Here is a 19,049-nt window from a genome sequence, read left to right on the forward strand (position 1 = left end):
CACAAACCGACTTGCCCAAGATGGTCGCGCCTTGTTTCAACATACGAGTGACAATGGCCGCATCAGTGCTCGGAGTATAGTCGGAAAAGAAGTTCGTGCCCAGCAGCATTGGAACGCCCTCGACCGCAATGCAGTCCTTCAGTGCCACCGTCTTGCCATGAAGGAGTGCCTTTGGATTGGGAGTCTTATCGGAGATCTCACACCTCCAAGCCCACGCTCCGTAGGGGTTGTCAGCAGGCTCAGGAAAACGAACATTCCTCCTTTCGAACCTCTCATGGTCAACCTGTGGGATGTAGTCTAGAATTATTATTATTATCAAGTCAGCTAGCTGTCGCCATTTTCGTGGACAGACATCAATGTTACCTTCGACTGCCATCAACTTGGCCATAGAATCGTGGTATACAGCCAAGAGATTGACATACTCTGCCTTTTCCTCATTTTTGATAGAGACTCCGAGAATTTCACATGCCCGGTCAAGGTCGTCCGTAGTCACCGGATTATCCTTGGACACATCGAGTGAAAAAACAGACATTGTCGTGGCTCACAAGATGTTCGTGGGGTGAAGCCACTATGATAGCCACGATACTGGCCGGTTGTGGCTGTAGCTGACAGATAAAGGCCTGCCAGCCAGGATCACGAACGTTATTATTATTATTGTGAGCGGTGATAAGACGGATTTGGAGATGAGATGCATGTTGCAAGGGGAAAGAGCAGCATGGGATGGATTGGTGGAGCTCCACGGAGATTCCCTTGTATGGTTTCGCCGTGATACCGAACCCGAATTTCATTACATACTTGTACGTCGTGGTGATGACGGCCTCGGTGGGATGGAAACCATTTTGATCCCGTGCGCCTTGAAGAATCTCGCACTTGGAGATCAGGTGGCTGAATTGGCTATTCAGCTCAGGAGCACAGGCGAGCAGAGTTGGAAACGAACACCATTGTGTCAAAATCTTCCAAGCCACAAGCCATCATGGTCAACCTCGATCCCAAATACGACATACCGAGAGACTTGGAGGGTAAGTCGCCCAGCCCAAGGGCTTATTATACCATGTGTCTCTGATGGTGCTCAGGTTATGGCGAGGACTCGTTCGATCCCCAGTGGCCAAATGGAGCCCGCATCGCCGTGTCCTTTGTGCTGAATTATGAGTAGGTGGAATCTGTGCGCTGGAGTCATCATGCTCACAGCTGCTGCAGAGAGGGAGCGGAGCGCACCTATCATAACGGCGACGGGCATTCCGAGCCATACCTATGGGAGAAAGGAGCATCAGGGGGCTTCAAGGAAGGCGCCCCCTATGTCAACGCGGAATCCGAGTATGAATACGGGAGTCGTGTTGGCGCCTGGCGGCTTTTGCGTCTCTTCAAGGAGTTCGGCTACCAGTGGACGACGTACGCGGTTGCTCAAGCGATGCAACTCAACCCGACGTTCGCCAAGGCTTGTGTGAGGGATGGCCACGAGATGGCAACGCACGGCCTTCGCTGGCTTGACATATGGGACTACGATCTCCAGAGGGAGAAGGACTATATCGTTCAGAGCTTGAAGGCTCTCAAGGATGTGTCCGGGGAGATGCCTGTCGGTGCCTACTACGGACGGGGAACCCCCAATACGAAAGCACTCTTCCCCGAGGCATTCAGGGAGGCTGGCAGCGAGATGCTTTGGAATTCGGAGGCGTACAATGACGACGTGCCATACTGGACTGATCTACCCGCAGAGAAAGACCTTCCGGACGAGCAGAAGAAGGGTATGCTCATTATCCCCTACAACTATGATTGCAATGGTAAGTCTCCCCCAACATAACAGTAACCCAAGCAGAGGACAGCACTGACCCGTCGGCAGACGGAAAGTTTCATATGAGTCCAGGTAAGCTTTCTCAGTCCCTTGATCGGCAGATTGTAGCTGGCTGACCTTCCCAACAGGCTTCGTGGGGAGCGACATGTATGAGAAGTATCTGAAGGCCACATTCGACATGCTATATCGCGAAGGGGGCAAGATGATGAACATCCCGATGCACAGCCGCATAGTTGGCAAGCCGGGCCGTTCGGAAGCCTTGCGGAACTTCATGAAATACATCCAGGAGCACGAAGGCGTCTGGGTAGCCACAAGACGCGACATTGCGAAGCATTTTAGGGCCAAGTTTCCCTACAGGCCAGGACATCGCGCATGACCGACCGTAAGACCGTCTGAACAGATAGCAGTGGGGGGCTTTGTAATGACCAAACACATTCTGGGGCACGTAATACTACATGTACCTACATAGCCGGATGCAGCTTGCCAAGTCATTCATTCATTCCTCTCAATACAGGGGCGAGGCTCGGCCAATGTCTGTCATCTCCATCCGTTATTATATCAACCAAGTGAGTTCCTAGATAGAGGTCACTTTTAGTCTCGTTCTGTTCGTCCGTCAGAATATGGCCGCCGCTCCTGCTCCTCCAGTTCCCCCAGTTGCGGCGACAGCCCCCGCAGATGCCGTTGTGAGCCTGGAAAATACAGCAGTTTTGACGGACACAAGAGAACCACCGAGTCTTCACTCGCATGATCGTGGTAACTCAGCCCTCTTCACGCCGCTGTCCATTGCCAATGGCCGTATCCAACTCTCCCATCGTGTTGTCATGGCGCCAATGACCCGGAATCGTGGGGTTCCTTTATACGTCAGCAAACCCAACCGTGCCTGGGGTCATGATGAGCTTGGTGCTACCTACTACGCCCAACGAACCACCCCCGGCGGCCTCATCATTACAGAAGGCATCTATCCTACGGTGGAAGCGTCAGCTTCCCCCTGTGCGCCGGGATTGTTTCTCCCCGAACAGGTACCCGGCTGGAAAGCGGTCGTCGATGCCGTGCATGACAAGGGTGGCTACATCTACGCTCAACTCTGGCACGCAGGAAGATCGTGCTTGCCTCATTTCACTGGCGCGCCCGCACTGTGCCCCAGTGCTACCTCATTCGAGGGAGATCACAAGTCGCGCTACGCTCCTCCTGACGATGACAGCGGTGCACCAGGTCGCGGAGAAGGCATCCAAATGAGCGATCATCCGCCAAAGGAGATGACCCACGAAGACATCAAGCGAACTATAGGAGCTTACGTGGACGCAGCCAAGCGTGCTGTCTTTGAATGTGGCTTTGACGGCATCGAGGTCCACGGTGGCAATGGATATCTGGTTGAGCAGTTTCTCAGCACCAACATCAACAAGCGGACAGATGAATACGGTGGCACCGTGGGTGGGTACTGCCGATTTCCCCTGGAGCTCATGGAGGCTTTGGCGGAGGCAGTGGGAGGAGACAACGTTGCTCTCCGTTTATCGCCCTTCGGTCTCTTCCTGCAGTCATATGGCGAGCAGAGAATGGAAATCTGGTCTCATCTATGCCAAGGTCTCAAGCAGAGGATACCAGCCTTGTCGTACATCCATTTCATCGAGCCACGATTCGAGCAGATCATCGACCCTGCCACCAAAGACTCATATTTGAAATCCCTCGGAGATGGCATCAGCCTCGAGCCTTTCCGCAGAATCATGGGAGCGACCCCATTCTTCGTCTCAGGCGGTTACAACGACACGAATGTTTGGGGAGTGGTCGAGTCGGGCGCGGGCGATGCGATCAGTATCGGCCGCTACTTCACGTCCAACCCTGATCTCGTGTCTCGCCTGAAACACGGCAAGGCGCTTACCAAGTACGAACGCGACCGATTCTATTGGGTGCCGTTCGATGAACGAGCTCGTGGCTATACAGACTACTCACCTTGCGAGGAATGATGGTCCGTCATTACAAAGTTCGTACTTGCGCGACTTGCCGTGCGCCGCCTCCAACGGGGATCTCCAACTGAGCGGCCACGAGAAACATCGTCCGTGCCGTAACAGGAAATCACCGAGCTACTCTTATGTTATCTAGATCCATGACAGGGCGGAGAACTCCAGACATGCTTGTACCGGTATTGGAGATGTCAGGTTGGCGAATCCTACGATTGTCGTCCATCGTGGTGAGCCGCCTTCGGGCAAGCAATATCTCCTGCGAGACGTCGTCACGCAGCGGGGTACCCGAGGTCACTCACCGCGGGCTTGATAATCAGAAGTGACAATACGATATGAAATGGGGCCGCTGAAGCATTCCACATAAAGGGGAAATACCGCAAGTACAGGCCAAGACCACACAGCCGTCTGCCAGCCTTGAGGAGCTTGCCAGACCAGGCCCAAGAACATACAGTACCTATCTTATCTCCCTTTCTCACCTCCCTGACGCCCTCATCTACCACTTAGCAGCACCACCGCCAACAACAACAACCATATCGCCACCACCATGCCCGACATAGCACCCTACAAATGGGACTCCCACTACGACTTCCCCCGTGACCTGGTCGGCTACGGGCCCGACCCACCCGCCGCGCCATGGCCCAACAACGCGAAACTGGCGCTCTCGTTCGTGATCAACTATGAGGAAGGCGGCGAGAACAGCGTGCTGAACGGCGACCCGACGTCCGAGGCGGCGCTCTGGGAGTCGGCGGGCCGGTACCCGCCGCGGCAACAGCAGCGCGCCGTCAACGTCGAGAGCGACTACGAGTACGGATCGCGCGTGGGCGTGTGGCGGATCATGGCGCTGTTTGAACGGCTCAAGTTCAAGTGGACGCTGTACGCGGTGGGGAAGGCGGTGGAGGCGAACCCGGAGGTCGCGAGGCGGACGGTGCGGAGCGGAGCGGAGGTCGCGAGCCACTGTTATCGGTGGGTGAATTATGAGGATATGCCCGCCGAGCAGGAGAAGGAGATGATCCGGAAGGGCCTCGAGAGCCTGAAGGCCGTCACGGGCGAGTATCCCGTCGGCTGGTACTACGGGCGGCTGTCGAGCCGGAGCCGGGCGCTGGTCTGGGACGTCTACGACGAGATGGGCCTGCCGCTACTGTGGCAGAGTGATAGCTACGGCGATGACATCCCCTACTGGGTTGACGTGCCCGTGGAGCAGGCCATGGTGGCCGAGGGGAAGCGCAGCAAGGAAAACTGTGTCGGCATGCTGATGGTGCCGTACTCGTACGACGTGAATGACTTCAAGTTCCACACGCCGACGGGCTTTGGTGGGCCGGGAGATTTCTTCACGTACTTGAAGAATGCCTTTGACGTGCTGTATGAGGAGGGCCAGCAGGGGAAGCCGAAGATGATGACGGTCGGCCTGCATTGCAGAATCGTCGGCAAGCCCGGCCGGTTTGCCGAGCTGAAGCGGTTCTGTGAGTACGTGGCCGCGAAACAGGACGTGTGGGTGTGTACCAGGGGGGAGATTGCACAGTGCTGGCGGGAAAACAGGCCATACGAGGTCGGAAAGCTGTAGATGGAGATTTTGCCATGTACGAAGACACTAAATATCTCGAATAGGCCCGATGACGATGTTGGCCGCGGACGGGAGAGCTTGCCGTCTGTGACGACGAGCCGATGTCGCCGCCCTGGTCCTCGTCATCTGTTACTATAAACACAACATCCCCAACTGATGGCGTTGCCTTGTGGCCCTGAGCTTGACCTCAATAAGGAATGTCCTGCTCCCACTCGAAAGGTATGCCCGTCACTTCGAAGCGCTTCTCATCCCGTGCTTTGACCAGTGCTATGTGATCACCCCAGAGGAACATGACCGCATAGCATCTTGATTGAGTCCGCGGACCCTAATAGCCACTCCCGCCGGCGCGCGTGTGAACTTGTGAGCGGTAGCCTCGTAGTCGGCCCAGTCTCTGGTGCCATGAGTGATGATTGATGCCTTCACCACGGGGTCGTGGGTAATATAGAAAAGACGTACTCCACCCGTCGAGTTGGAACTTGTAGACGGAGCTTGACCCCCCAAAATTCTCCCAGAAGCTGGCCGGTCCCCCTGCAATCTCGACGCCTTTTGGTCGTCCCCAGAGCCAGCCAAATTCAGTTCCTCAGTGTCATTGGACGTGTGTGCCCATCCCGCTTCAGACGATCGAAGCCAAACGCCGCAGTCGAGAGGGTGTCTTCTGCACTGATTTGCGATGCCACACCTGCAAATTGTCGTTTTGCTCTCCAGGCTTGCCGGAATCACCCACACGAAGGGGTTGACCCTTGCCTTCCTTCCAACTTGACGGGATCGCTGTCAACAGTGGCCAGGTTGGTCGTTTCTCGTCGTTAAGCCTTGACCCGCAGCCCGCAGCATCACAAGACCAGGAAATGGATCAGGGACGTTTGGCTGGGAAGAGGAACGCACGGACATTGTTGTCCGGGGTAAATGCAACGGGCGCGCCATCATCTAAACAAGAGTGTCGACTCACACTCAAGACGTTCTGCTGGGGTGAAAGTCGGGCTTGGACACTTCGATCGCCTCATGTTCCGGGGTCGATCCCTCGATGAAGGTGCAGAGGCCGGTCTTGTCGTCAGCCGCCATTCTGGCCAAACTGGATTATTATCGCATGTTCTGTGGCCTGGAACCCTGTACACTGCCGGGAAGTGAGAAACCGTACTGAGCTGTCGGTCGCAGGAAGAAGCTTTTCTCCCGCCAAGCCCAGTCCAATGTTTGCAACGTCGTGCGCATTGCGAGCGGTAGAAGCGGTCGTCGAGGAGGAGGGGGAGAGAGGGTCGTGGGTGAGTGAACGTGAGGGAAAGATGACGGGGTGGTGTGGTGTTTAAAAGCGGCGCGAGGTGAGCTTCGGCGTCGATTGACCTCGAACCGCCATGACGCCGAGATTGATACACCGACTGAACTAGCCTCCCCACCCCTTCAAAGCCCAACGCTTCGACCGCTCCTAAATACGTCTTGGTTCAAGATGATATCTTTTTCTCTTCCGTTCCTATGATAGTCCTAAATTTCCCTCTACACACAGTGTAGTCCCTCCAAAATGACGTCGATCCAATTCCGCCCACCGTACACGCAGGAAGAGCTCGACAGACTCTACCCCAAAGACCTAGAACTGCGACTGGTCCAGGTCCTCCTCCGCCATGGAGAACGCGCTCCCGTGTCAGCCAGATTTGGAAATGTGAGTCCCTCCATAAACAAACCGTACATTTTGCTCCAGTGTCGGTGTGTTGTTCGCAAGGCTGGTGGCATGTGCTGACCGCCGGGAGAAAAGGCAGGCTTGCCAGCATACTGGCCCTACTGTAGTGCGGCGCAACGACTGCGCTCCGTCGCCATGACCCCGCAAGATGTGGCACAGTGGAACTCTCTACAATGGCGGAGAAGACTCGAGAGGTTTGGCGAGGACGATGGGCCGGTCATCGCGGCTGGGCCCAAGGGAGAGGTTGACGGGGTCTGGTATGGACAATTGCCTACCGATTTCTCACTTGAGACGATCTCTGTACTCATTGGTTCTGTTGTCATGATACAGTCAACTCGGCGAGCTCACCGACCCAGGTCGCCAAACGACATACACCCTGGGGACGCGCCTGCGCACCCTGTATGTGGACCAACTGCACTTCATGCCCTCCCTCATCGCCAACGCCGACCTGATCTACCTGCGCTCCACCCCTCTACCCCGCGCGTTGGAATCGGTGCAGCAGACGTTCTGGGGCATGTATCCCTTGACGTCGCGCACGGCCGCATTCCCAGCGCCGACGATCGTGACACGCACCCCCGCGGACGAAACCCTCTTTCCAAACGACGGCAACTGTCGAAGGTTTGCGCAGTTGAGCAGGGCCTTCGCCCAGCGCACGGCCGACAGATGGAACGACTCCGACGACATGAAGTACCTGACGAGACTGATCGGGAAATGGATGCCCGAGAGCAGTGACAAGAAGATTGCGGTCGACTCGCACCCCCGTCTCTCGGGGATCATGGACACCATCAACTCGACCCTCGCGCACGGGCCCGAAACTCGTCTCCCCAAGGAATTCTACGACTCCCGCGCCCGCGAGATCATCGAGCGGATCGGCGTCGAGGAGTGGTTTTCGGGGTACAATGAGAACCGCGAGTATCGGATGTTAGGCATAGGGGGCCTGATAGGCGACGTCGTCGAGCGGATGACCTCCAAGATCGAGGGCGCGGGCCTCTCAATCAACGAGATCGGAGGGGAGAATGGACGGTTGGGGATGGGTCGAGGTGGGGAGACAGGGATCCGGTTTGCGTTGAGTGGGTGTCACGATACCACGCTGGCGGGCATCTTGACGAGCTTGGGGGCGTTTGGAGGGGAGAAATGGCCGCCTTACACGAGTCACATCGCATTCGAACTTTTTAAGGAGAAAGACCACGGAGACGCGGCCAAGGGACATCCTTCCGACGCAGACTTCCTTACGCCAACCACACCGGCGAGCACAGAACCCAAGAGCCAGCCACAGCAGGGCGATCAGGTGTCGAAACCGGGATTCTTCGCGTCCTTCCTGGGCCTTCGATCCCCGTCCTCATCGACTGACGCCAACTCAAGAGACCCCTCATCGAACACCTCGGCCACCTCGTCTTTGAGCCCTCTCTCCACGCCCTCCCTGTCCCGCTCCTCCACCATATCCCCCTCCGTGCCTCCCAAGGACCTCATAGCGCGGACGCCTCACTCGGAACTCTCCGAGTCCCAGAAGCGCCGCCTGGATGGCTACTACGTGCGGATCCGGTACAACGACCGCGTGATGAAGATCCCCGCCTGCGCGCAGCCTGGGAACAACTACCGCGGCGACGCGTCCCTGTGCACATTCGAGGCCTTCAAGCGCGTCGCCGACGGCTACGTGCCCAAGAACTGGAAGGTCCAGTGCGGCCAGAACATCGAGGACGCCGCCAAGGGCAGCTTGGTGAGCGCGCCGGGGCTCGACCAGCCCGCCGAGTGGGCCGGGCAGATTGAGGAGGGCTCATGAACGTCGAATATCGCATCAACAACAGGCGGAGAAAATCCCGGAAGAGTAGTATGTGGGACGTTGGATATCGGATCTGCTCTTTTTCCGTCTGCTCTGCGCTGGTATCCTCGGACCTCTGGGATCCATTCACGGATGCTCACGACTGCCTCGTCCGTGAGCATGAAACAAAGGAAGAAAAACACGTCGAAGTCGCTTGGCGAATGTCATACATACATAGAACAGCGCACGCAGCGCAGGGCGAGGAGTCCTACAGTAGCCCACGGCACGGCTTGCATAAACCTCTCTTGGACCAGGGCCCCCTTGCCAGGGCGCGGACAGGATAGATAATAGGCTCATGGCGGATCCTTAATCCACGCAGGCGCACCTGAAGGCAATATCACCGCGGGGGTAATTATATAGACCAATCTCATTAATCGGTCAACCGGGCTTGTCTCTGGTCTATGGACCTGGTACTCTCTATCCTTGTGTTCGTACTGCGATCCGAGGGACTCATCTCTACTCCTTACCTTGGCCTATACTGCCGTACGAGTACTCTTGAGACCACGCCGATTGTTCAGACCCCCTTTCCCTCTTCCTCCTTCCAGAGCACCTACTGTACACGACATCGTTTCTTTCCACACCTCGCTGTCTTCCTGCGCTGCACCATCGCTGCGCTACGTAGATACAATACACGACGCATGCCAACAGAAAAAGAAAGTAAACAAGGCGAGCCGCTGGCCGAACTGCATTATTCCATAGCGATTAGCGATCTCTCTGTCTAACCATCTCCCTCGCATTTCCCCCTTGCTCCCAAATCGATAAGAGTTCCCACCTGGACCACGCCCGGGTATACCTGCGCTCCTAGCTCCTTACTTCAGTAGACCCCACCAAGCCCAACCCTCGCCCCCCCCAAATCTAAGCAAGGGACCATCCATCTCCAATTCATTCAAGCCTCCCACGGGTGGCAGTGTCCATGGTTGGATTGTCTTTCTCAATCAAGACACTGCTACGTCTCCCGGTCACAGCGGGCGATTCATCCGCGACATCATCTCCTTGCTTGTTGTAACCACAACCTGGCGAGTGGGTATGCCTTGCTTTGGTATTGCAATCAACAACGATAGTATCAATGGCCTTCACGGCCAGGCTCGTCACACACGCCGAGAACCCGCATCAGTACCGCGCCATCAGCCACACTCGTCTCTTCTCATCGCCAAAGCCCCTCAACTTGGCCATCAGACTCTCCGAGACGGCAAGATAATCGTCAACCACCGCATACCCAAGGGCACGTCGAAGGACTTTGTCACGGTCCAATGCTTTGAGACTTTTCTCCAAAGTGTTGGGCAGTTGTGTTGTAATGCCAAGTTTCTGCCTCTCCTCCTCGCCGATCCCAGTCGGGTCACCCGTGCAATCCTTGTGCTCGAGTTTGAGATCTTGGCGCAGACCATGGAGTCCTGACGCCAGCAGGGCTGCCATGGACAAGTAAGAGTTGCCCATGCCATCCACAGTCTTGAGTTCGAAATGTCCAGGTCCACATTTTCGTAGTGGGACCTCCTTGTTTTGTGTTCCCCAACACACGTACTCTCCGCCTGCCCAGATCCCGGCGTTGACGCGTTGATATGACTCTTCAAAGGGTAGCAAGAACGCTATCAATGCTGGTAGATGTTCCAGAACCCCGGCGAGGAAAGGTGCTTCATACTTTTCAACCGTGTCACCGGGTCCGTTGATGCTGAAGTGGGCATGATTGGCACTGCCCGGGCTGAATGCATAGGGACGCGGATAGCACGTTGCTTTCAGGCCGTGCTTCTTGGCGACATTGCGAATCACATCTTTGGCTTTGAACAAGACATCAACAGCCTTCACGGGTTCAAAAGCTGGCAAGGGAAACTCCCACTGTCCCGGTGCGGCCTCGGAATGGAATTGCGAAAGGTGAATGTCGAGGTCGCCCAGGTTCTCCACGATTTCTTCAATGATCGGTAACATGTCGATCTGTTGCCACGTCATGTTAGACCACGAATGAACCATGTGCAACGGCTCAAATTCCACAAAGTCGGACTTGTTTTCATTCAGCACTGGCCTCATGAAAATGATCTCGAGTTCGAAGCCGACCAGCATGGAGATGTTGAATTCTGACTTAAGAGCGTCAGCTTGAGATTGCAGAAGCCAGCGAGGACAGCGGTCGTAGTGCTCAACGAGGGGAACTTGCTCCGAGTCCGCCATCCACCATGTCTGAACGGTGGCGGACGGAGATGAGATACCCTTGTTCAATGAGAGGGTCGACAGGTCTGGAATCATGAGAAATTGGCCAGTAGCCGAGCATCCGGTTGCAGGATAGTCGTCCTGCATCAGCCGTGTCAGAGCAGTCGTACAGCAGAGCGGTTTTCCGGTTGACAGCTGCTTTTTGAATTGTTGGACGGTCATCATACGATTACGAAGAGTGCCGGTATAGTCCAGATATTGAACCCACATATACTTGATGCCCGGATTTGTTTGCAAAAAGGCATCGAAAACCGTCACATTTTGCGCGAGGATGGCAGTGGAGTTTTGGCCGGACGGCGCACTCGCACTCCCGGAGCGGAGGGGCAGCGAAAGGCTCGTCGATGACGCCGCGTTCAAAGACGCACCCGGTCGTGCTACAGCAGCAGCAGCCGCTGATGACGATGCACCTCCAGCAGGAGCAGCGACAGCCGTGCTTGCATATGACTTGAAAGATGGAGCTTTGGAACCACCATTCACAAGCGTACGCATACTGTCTACAGCTTCTCTGCCACAAGCTCGGAGCAGCTCGGGGTATTTACGCTCTTCGTCAAGCTTGTAGAGTAAATTTGAGTTCCAGAACATAATATCGACAGCAATGTCGATGGCCTGGGCAACGGTAACGTCACCCGCTGCAATATAGGAAGTAAGCAATCTCTCAAGCGCTTCTCTGAAGTGCTTGTTGGCGAGCCAGTATGTTTCGGGATAGAAGTGTCCATCTGTGCTCCACAGGATCTTAGAGCTTGGTGTCAACTCGAGGGCCTGTCGTAAAACAGACTCCTCGCCATCGCGAGAGAGCATCGGAAATGCTTCTCCGATATCGAGCCAAGCGTTGGAATAGTTGGCTGCGAGGTAACCTGCTTCCCTCGTGTACGGATACGATGAATGGAGGATGACAAAGTCGACCTGGGGGAAAGCTTCGATCAAAGGCTGCATATACGCTGGATTTGCCTTGACCAAGTCGATATCTGTGTCGCCGAGACCGGTGTGAAACTGGAAGGGCAGGTTCTCACCATCCGTGTCTACAAGCTTTTCCAGCACGTCACAGACTGCGACAACCAGGAAGTCATTGACCTCCTTTTGCTGGATGCGGTACTTGTGATCGCGGACTGCCTTCTGCAGGAAGTCATGGAAAGATTGTAAGAGGGATGATTCGGTCAGGGACTGATGAGGGCGGAAGTTCTTCCTGCTCTCCAGGCCGATGTCCAGACCCGAACGATAGCAGATGACTGACTTGAAGCCCCGGACATCTGGATCGTTGGCCAGGGTGCGGATCTGGTTTCTGAAGACGGTGTTGAAGCGCACCAAGAAACTCTCGGTCTGGCTGATGTCCCAGTCAGCATCGAGGCCGACCCTCATAAAGCCCGCTGCGTGAGCGAGATGTTCAAGCAGCTCTGACGCAACCGCCTCGATCCTTACGATCCGTGACACAGTGGGAACGAACTGTCTATGCCACTTGAATGAATGGATGATCTCGGGCGACAGTCCATCATCCATCATGATCGCATGTGTTCCTTCGAAGCATTTCTTGATCAGACCCGGGTAGTCTCTGCGCACCCACTCATACCGGGCAGCCTTGACATCCTGCAGTGTTTCCGGGCACTGGTAGAATTCTGCCAGGTGTTTGACGCCGCGCATGTGAGCAAGGCTCGTATGGACATGATCCGTCAGAGCATGTCCTTGTGCTTCTGAGGTGATACACTCAAAAGGATATTCCGCACTGCCATAGGCGTTTTCCTCGGTGAGCATATTATGGGCATGGTTGTCGATGGCGGGGAATGTCTGAATAATCTGTTGCAGGTCCTCGATGCCTGCAGTCTCGAGATCGCGTACTCGGTGGAGGGTAGGATAGAGCTCTGGCTGAGGGGCCATGGCTGATAAGGTGGTAGGTAAACAGATGGGGTTGGAAGCAGCGGCGGCGGCCGTTGGGCTCGAGATATGAGGAAGTCTGTACAGATCAGAACACTATCGACCTCGAAGAGGTATTTAACTGACCTAGAGAGAAACAGGTAGGCGTAGGAGGAACTGTTCGACTGATAGGAAACCTGCCACGAGTGCTCAACTCCGATAGAGCGAGCCTTGATAGACTTTCAATGGCAGCCGATATAGGTCCACGCGTGCCGCGTTTCGACTCTTTTGGAGCTCAATGAAGTCCTTCAATGCTCACGTCAGAGAGCACGAATGGGCGAGCTCGTGTGATCAAATGAAGCAGAACGCCTGTGAGATAATGGTCAGCGACAAATGCGACTGAGGCAGAGTCGAGCCGCAATATATTATCTGAGAATTGCTTGACCGTTTGGGGATGCTTGGAGCCTCGACAGCGCGCCTCCTATTTTCCCCTTCGACCATGTCCATCACCCACCCCACCAACGAACCTACCGCCAGAGCCCCATCCTGAACCCCAAGCTGGCGACTCGGAGCTTTGCCGGAAGAAGGCTGCGTCGCTCTCCTGCCTAAACGAGACAAGAAACCTTGCAGATCAACTGTCAAGCGCAATTGAGGAGTTGACGGGGCCGGCCTCTGGCTGTGTCTGGGGCTGCCTAAAGGGTCAGTGACTGGAGGCCCTGAATCCCGAAGCAGCTCAGCTCACCACTCAAGTCGCTGCGTCACAGGTGATGAACCCATCCTGAACGGTTCGGTCCGCAGATGGTGAGGGCGCTCTAGTTGCTTTCAGAGAGCAGAGGGTGTGTCAAGCAGCTTATTTCGCCCTATTGGAAACCCGGTGATACTAATGTGGGCTTGCCAGACTGCAGTGGACTGGTGTCTCCTTCATGACGTCGCCTTGTGTCGGCAAATACGGCCTGTCAATGCACACCTGCATCGGCAGCGAATATCTCACGGAAGACTCGAGGCTACCTAGCCATATCAGCGCGAAAAGAGAAGCTATCGAGCGACCCATCCGGTGCCCATGTCCGCCGCTGCAAAGAGATCCCTCAGTAGCACCGGCAGGTCCATCAGTCCGCCTGCGTTGAGGAGGAAAGTTTCACACACAGCTGAGGAAGATGCACACGTGGCCAGCACATGGCCTGCACATCTAGGCCAGCTTCGAATTTTCAGTTGGAATGTCAATGGCGTCGGTCCACTGCTTCAGACGCCCCTGTCCTTCGGCCCTGGTTCCCTGTCCCCGCTGCGATCATTTTTGAAACGCCATCAGTGGCCTCAGCTGCTATGTCTACAAGAAGTCAAAGTGAGCTCCAAAGACGTCGGAACCCAAAGACAGCTGCATCAGGCTGCCAATCACGGCCACGCTGCTGGAGAACCTACGTACACGGTACATTTCTCTCTTCCCAGAGACCAGTACAATGCTACTGGATTCGGCGGCAAAGTCCATGGGGTTGCTTCTTTCCTCAGAGACGACTTCGCCTCGGGCGTTCGTGTCACCCGGCGGCCAGAATGGGACCTCGAAGGTCGAGTTTTGATACATGAACACGAGGTCGGCCTGGTCATCGTCAACGGCTACTGGGTCAACGGAACTTCTATTCCCTATCGGGATCCTGTAACGGGTCAGATCTCCGGTACCCGACATGACCACAAGTTGCGTTTTCATCAACACATGCTGGAAGAGGTCCTCCAACACGAGGCAGAGGGCCACCATGTCATCTTGATTGGCGACATGAACGTCGCTAGATCCCGAATTGACGGCCACCCAAATCTACGAACGTCACCTCTGCAACATGTAAGGAACCGAGCTGACTTCAATTCCAAGTTTTTCGACGAACCCAATGGCATGCGTGGAATCGATATCTTCAGGCACACTCACGGAAACACCAAGAAGTTCACGTATTACCCGCGTGGAAGTGCTTGGGGCGCGAGCTGTGATCGAGTGGACCTGATCATTATCAGCCACGCCTTGGTGGATGACCCGGGCGTTGTCACCGGGACTGACATTCTGGATTCTGCATTAGAGCGTGGGCATAGCGACCACGTCCCGCTCTGGATCTCTCTTGATCTCGCGAAACTGGCTGCGAGGAATGCGCGACGCTCTGAATTGCTGGTCGCTTCGGGTTCTACATGGCTGGCCCCGCGCTCCGGCGAAACGATAATCCGGCCAGACTTCCCCTCCTCTTTCACGTGGTGACGCTCAGCCCAAGCCATCAAGGAGGCTGGAGAACTTCGACCCTACTCCTCCACCACCTTCGATTCATTCATCATCTGATGTTCATTCGACCAAGAATCCCGCTCAAGCTGAATCTGGACCATCTGGTACGACATCTGAGTCTCCCGCCTGGATGAACTCTCAAGCCTGCAGGCGGCGAACATGTTGGCACTCAAGTCCATGAGGCTGCCTTATTCTATCGCGGACCCCTGGCACGCGACAAAAGCAAAAGTCCAACTCCCGTCAGAGGTCATAGATTTAATCGCTGAGCTGCTCTATGAGAGTAGTTGCCGGCAATTGAGCTCGCTTTTACCCTTTTCTCTCGTTGCACGCCACTTTCGAAAATCGGCATTGCCCTTCCTGTTCGGAACCGTGTCCCACGTTGTCCGTGATCGACTGGACCAACGGAAACACGAGCTTCTTCGTTGCCTCCTCGATGATCACCATCTCCTTGGCTATGTCCACACACTGCATGTACAACGCCCGCTGGAAATACCAGATTTTAAATCTCCGGACAACGCGGCCTCTGCAGATAGTCGCGAGCATTATTACTCTGACCTTGGCGAAATTCGTGACAGTCTGCCGTTCATGCATCGGCTTCACCGTATCAGGTATGTACTTGCGATAGGGGTTTGTCTTTTCAAAAAACTTATCGGGCGTGACCTTTTTTGCTTACCGGCTTCAAATCGTGTATGAAGCTAATGGTGTCCCAGACTGGACTGCTCTGCGGCTGCAGCATACGAGGTGATAAAAATGCTTCCGCATGATCAGCGATATGAAGTTATCATTGACCATCTCTACACATCTTCGCCCTGGCCAGACCTGATTCAAGCCACCACTGCTATGGTTTCTCTTGCTCAGCGCCATCAGCTCGCCCTGGGCGCGTTCGGTGCACCTCCCTTCAAATACCCTGAGCCCGATCAATCCACCTACGATGCGATAGCAAAAGCCACTGCTGTAGATCTACACATAGACTGGCTGCTGCGACACTCGAGTGCAGATGAGTCGGAGACGCCACATATAAAGGAGGGCCCCTCATGGACCGAGCTACGATTGAATATCACACGAGCCTTCACCTTCCCTCCCCGGTCGCCAGAAAGTTTGATTTCATCCGTGATTCCGTGGGCGAATCTTCAGAGACTCTCCATTGAATGGGGTTTAACTGTGCCCATCAACGATTTCATGTATCTGAGTGCTCCTCGGCTCCTCCATCTCCAGGCCTTGCGCATCCGTGCGAATCACCCACGGGACTATCATCCAGGATGTAGCTATGGAGAACCTCCCGTCTTATTGTTTGAAGATGATCTGCGTAACGCTTTCGCAATCGACTTCACACAGATGTCAGAGTTGCGAGAGCTGGAAGTCGATGGGATATGCAACCACATCCCCATAACAGATCTTGTGGGCCCCAAGCTTCGCCGCCTCCGGCTGCATTGTGAGGATTCTTGGTCGTCGGTCTACAGCAAGCAGAGCCAGCGTAGCTCCACTGACATTATGACGGCGGCGAAACTGGCACCCAAACTTGAGCGGCTGGAGTTGGACATAGGCTATATCGAGCATTTGTGGCACCCTACAGCAATCCCCGGGGTGGATGTGCATGTGGAACAATATGCTTTTCTGAACGCACTCGCCAAGTTCCAGCACTTGCGATTCCTCCGCCTATTCCCACCCTTCATAGCCAGCTCCAGCCTGCGCACCGAGGGGAGGGTGCAACATTGCGTTCCGGTCTCCGACACTCAGGCGGTCCGCATCTTCGATCAATTGCGCGGAGAGTGCCACTCCTTACAACTGCTATCCATCGCTGCAGCCCCATCCTTTGTCGACATTGACACCATGTATTGGCAGGTCACACAACAAGGCGATCAGACCGTCCTGACGACCGGCCACAGGTCGCGAAATTACAAACACTGCCAAACCTGGGTTGGACACCGGCGGATGCGGAGCGAAATCAAGCGATTCAACACGCCGCAGATATACCTACCAGATTCTGATGGCTGGATGCTTACGAGAAACGATCTTCATGATGTCCGTCAGGCTCCTCCTGGGGTGAGGTGGTGGGGTGATTAAATGGCTGCATCCCCAAAAGTATTGAAATCCCCCAAATGACTCTACGTTCAATCAGATCGCCCATGGACCTTTTCAAATTTCCTTTTCGGGACTGGAATCGAGAGCCTTCTGAATGGCACAGAATACCGCCACCACGTTCAGGCCTCACGCCTCACCTAGTCGATTTTGGATATATTCATTCCTAGTTTTCCCGCCATGTCTACTACCAGCGTTCTGTCGGCCTATCGCGCGGTGGATATAACTTGAGTCTACCACAAGGCTGGACACAGGCCAAGAACAGCAAGGCTTTGTCATCAAGACCTCTGAGACGCGGAATTGTGCTCTTCCTTAGGTCACATGTCGCATCATGTGGTATCCGATCTCGAGATTAATCAAAATATCTAGTTGGTCGCTCAGATGCCAGCCACAACCATAGCTAGAAGGTCCGATTTGAGCTATAATACCTTCTACGGGTTTTGGACCACACGGAGATTGTTTGCTTCACGAATGGGTATCGACTGCAGGTCGATCCCGACCCTATATGTCAAAAGTTACAGCTTTGGTGTTTCTCGGCGTCAAAAATTTCAGACATTAATAAGGAAACCGAGATGGAGGGCTTACCTCCGCCTCGCACTGTCTACAGTTGTCTTTACCTTCATCTTCTTATGTCGTGTTCCTGGCAATATTCACTAGACCGCTGGCTCCAGTACGGAGGAGATTCTCGCAGCTGTCTCCCTCTGTGTATCGCGATCACGCGCTACTAGATAGCATGTTTTTGCGCAGTGTGATTTCTTTTTGCTGATATTCTGCTCGAGCGCTTTCGGTGAAGTACGAATGAAGAGATTCTTTGAGCACAGACCGACAACGGCCTCTCAGTCCCATGCTCCGGGCATCGCTCTGGGCACTGTACCAGCGGCCTTGCAAGTCTCGCAAATCCGATCCATACGACCTCGCTCATTCTCACCCTCGCGACTATGTGCACCCGACTCGCGCCTTGCCCCCCAATCAGACACGTCCACACCACATCTCTCACATGCTCGGTCCAGAACACTCCTATCGAATGAGCTGCTTCCGTTCTCGTCGACTCTCGTGCTGGCGGGAATGACACGGCTTGGGAAGACGAAATTTCCAGCCTTGGAACGCGAGGTAAAGAAACCCGAAAGCTCTTTGAAGAAGGGAGTTCTTGCCGGGGCAATGTCTTGAGAAGGCAGTGGAGTATGCTTTTGTGCTGGACCGCATGATCCGGCAGGGGCGAGAAAAGACTTTGCGGTGGAAGATCTTCGAAAAGGATTTATCGCTTTTGTGGTTGAGAAGCTGCGTCGGATACGACTTTTGGAGGAGGATCGCGATCTACTGGCGTCACCTGATGGTGGCGTGGCTAAACGCTGAGAAGGGGAGGCACTTGATTGTGTCAAAGTTGGGATTTGGAGTTCTTGATAGTTCGAGGGCTCTGCGGAAGGATGATCGACCGAGTGAAGGTGGGAGGCATTCATTGACTTCTGCGATGGTATGGGCAGGCGTCCCGACAAATCTGCTTCAGACAGATGTGAAATTTTCGAACGAGATACCGCTTCCGGAACCCCAGCAGCCTGTGGAGGCGTTGCGAATGGCGTGGAAGATGTTGTGCCTTGCTTCTGCAGTGGACTTTCGTGCTGAATTGACCATGGATGATATGGTGGAATTGATTCTGACTGTCTGTACGAAGGCAGAAGAGTCATCCATGTGGGATGCATTCGATGTCTTTGATTTGCAGGCCCGAGCTTGTTGGCGCTTGGATTCAGCGGGTCCGTCAATGATATTCTCGAGGATGCTCCATCCAATAGTCCTTTGGGAGGCGTGACGCTGTCTGAGCCTTTCCTCGGAGCTCTAACATGTTGCTCAAGCTTCGTGATGGATTCTGGCTGGTCGATACAACGGGAAC

General features: G+C 54.8%; 5 protein-coding genes across 6 annotated transcripts; 4 read left to right on the forward strand and 1 right to left on the reverse strand.

Moving 5' to 3' along the window:
* Nucleotides 1–4,172: 4,172 nt before the first annotated feature.
* PV07_02872 (uncharacterized protein) lies at nucleotides 4,173–5,308 on the forward strand (the record flags this gene model as incomplete). Its single annotated transcript, XM_016389518.1, has 1 exon — nucleotides 4,173–5,308. Exon 1 carries the CDS (start codon nucleotides 4,292–4,294, stop codon nucleotides 5,306–5,308), a length of 1,017 nt encoding a protein of 338 aa, XP_016251420.1. The 5' UTR covers nucleotides 4,173–4,291.
* Nucleotides 5,309–6,692: 1,384 nt separating this feature from the next.
* PV07_02873 lies at nucleotides 6,693–9,211 on the forward strand. 2 transcript variants are annotated; one of them, XM_016389519.1, is made up of 3 exons: nucleotides 6,693–6,956; nucleotides 7,050–7,231; nucleotides 7,305–9,211. In XM_016389519.1, exons 1-3 carry the CDS (start codon nucleotides 6,819–6,821, stop codon nucleotides 8,752–8,754), a joined length of 1,770 nt encoding a protein of 589 aa, XP_016251421.1. In that variant the 5' UTR covers nucleotides 6,693–6,818; the 3' UTR covers nucleotides 8,755–9,211. The 2 variants fall into 2 exon arrangements, with proteins under 2 accessions (XP_016251421.1, XP_016251422.1); XM_016389520.1 differs by having other exon boundaries at nucleotides 7,054–9,211.
* A 247-nt stretch (nucleotides 9,212–9,458) lies between these two features.
* Nucleotides 9,459–13,470, reverse strand: PV07_02874 (uncharacterized protein). Its single transcript, XM_016389521.1, has 2 exons — nucleotides 12,982–13,470; nucleotides 9,459–12,934 (listed from the first exon to the last, which is right to left on the reverse strand). The coding sequence occupies exon 2, from the start codon at nucleotides 12,856–12,858 to the stop codon at nucleotides 9,904–9,906; it is 2,955 nt and encodes a 984-aa protein (XP_016251423.1). The 5' UTR covers nucleotides 12,859–12,934; nucleotides 12,982–13,470; the 3' UTR covers nucleotides 9,459–9,903.
* A 424-nt stretch (nucleotides 13,471–13,894) lies between these two features.
* PV07_02875 (uncharacterized protein) lies at nucleotides 13,895–15,064 on the forward strand (the record flags this gene model as incomplete). Its single annotated transcript, XM_016389522.1, has 1 exon — nucleotides 13,895–15,064. The coding sequence occupies one exon, from the start codon at nucleotides 13,895–13,897 to the stop codon at nucleotides 15,062–15,064; it is 1,170 nt and encodes a 389-aa protein (XP_016251424.1).
* Nucleotides 15,065–15,244: 180 nt separating this feature from the next.
* Nucleotides 15,245–17,149, forward strand: PV07_02876 (uncharacterized protein; the record flags this gene model as incomplete). The annotated part of the gene is made up of 2 exons (XM_016389523.1): nucleotides 15,245–15,693; nucleotides 15,796–17,149. 2 exons carry the CDS (start codon nucleotides 15,245–15,247, stop codon nucleotides 17,147–17,149), a joined length of 1,803 nt encoding a protein of 600 aa, XP_016251425.1.
* Between the last annotated feature and the right edge of the window lie 1,900 nt (nucleotides 17,150–19,049).

This window comes from Cladophialophora immunda, assembly GCF_000835495.1.
Source record: "Cladophialophora immunda strain CBS 83496 unplaced genomic scaffold supercont1.2, whole genome shotgun sequence".
Taxonomy (NCBI): domain Eukaryota; kingdom Fungi; phylum Ascomycota; class Eurotiomycetes; order Chaetothyriales; family Herpotrichiellaceae; genus Cladophialophora; species Cladophialophora immunda.

Bases quoted from the DNA above. Each gene is read 5' to 3' on its own strand.
- PV07_02874 (XM_016389521.1), bottom strand. From the start codon at position 12,858: ATGGCCCCTCAGCCAGAGCTCTATCCTACCCTCCACCGAGTACGCGAT.
- PV07_02873 (XM_016389519.1), top strand. From the start codon at position 6,819: ATGACGTCGATCCAATTCCGCCCACCGTACACGCAGGAAGAGCTCGAC. The intron at 6,957-7,049 runs GTGAGTCCCTCC...CCGGGAGAAAAG, and splicing joins TGTCAGCCAGATTTGGAAAT to GCAGGCTTGCCAGCATACTG. The intron at 7,232-7,304 runs GTATGGACAATT...GTCATGATACAG, and splicing joins GGAGAGGTTGACGGGGTCTG to TCAACTCGGCGAGCTCACCG.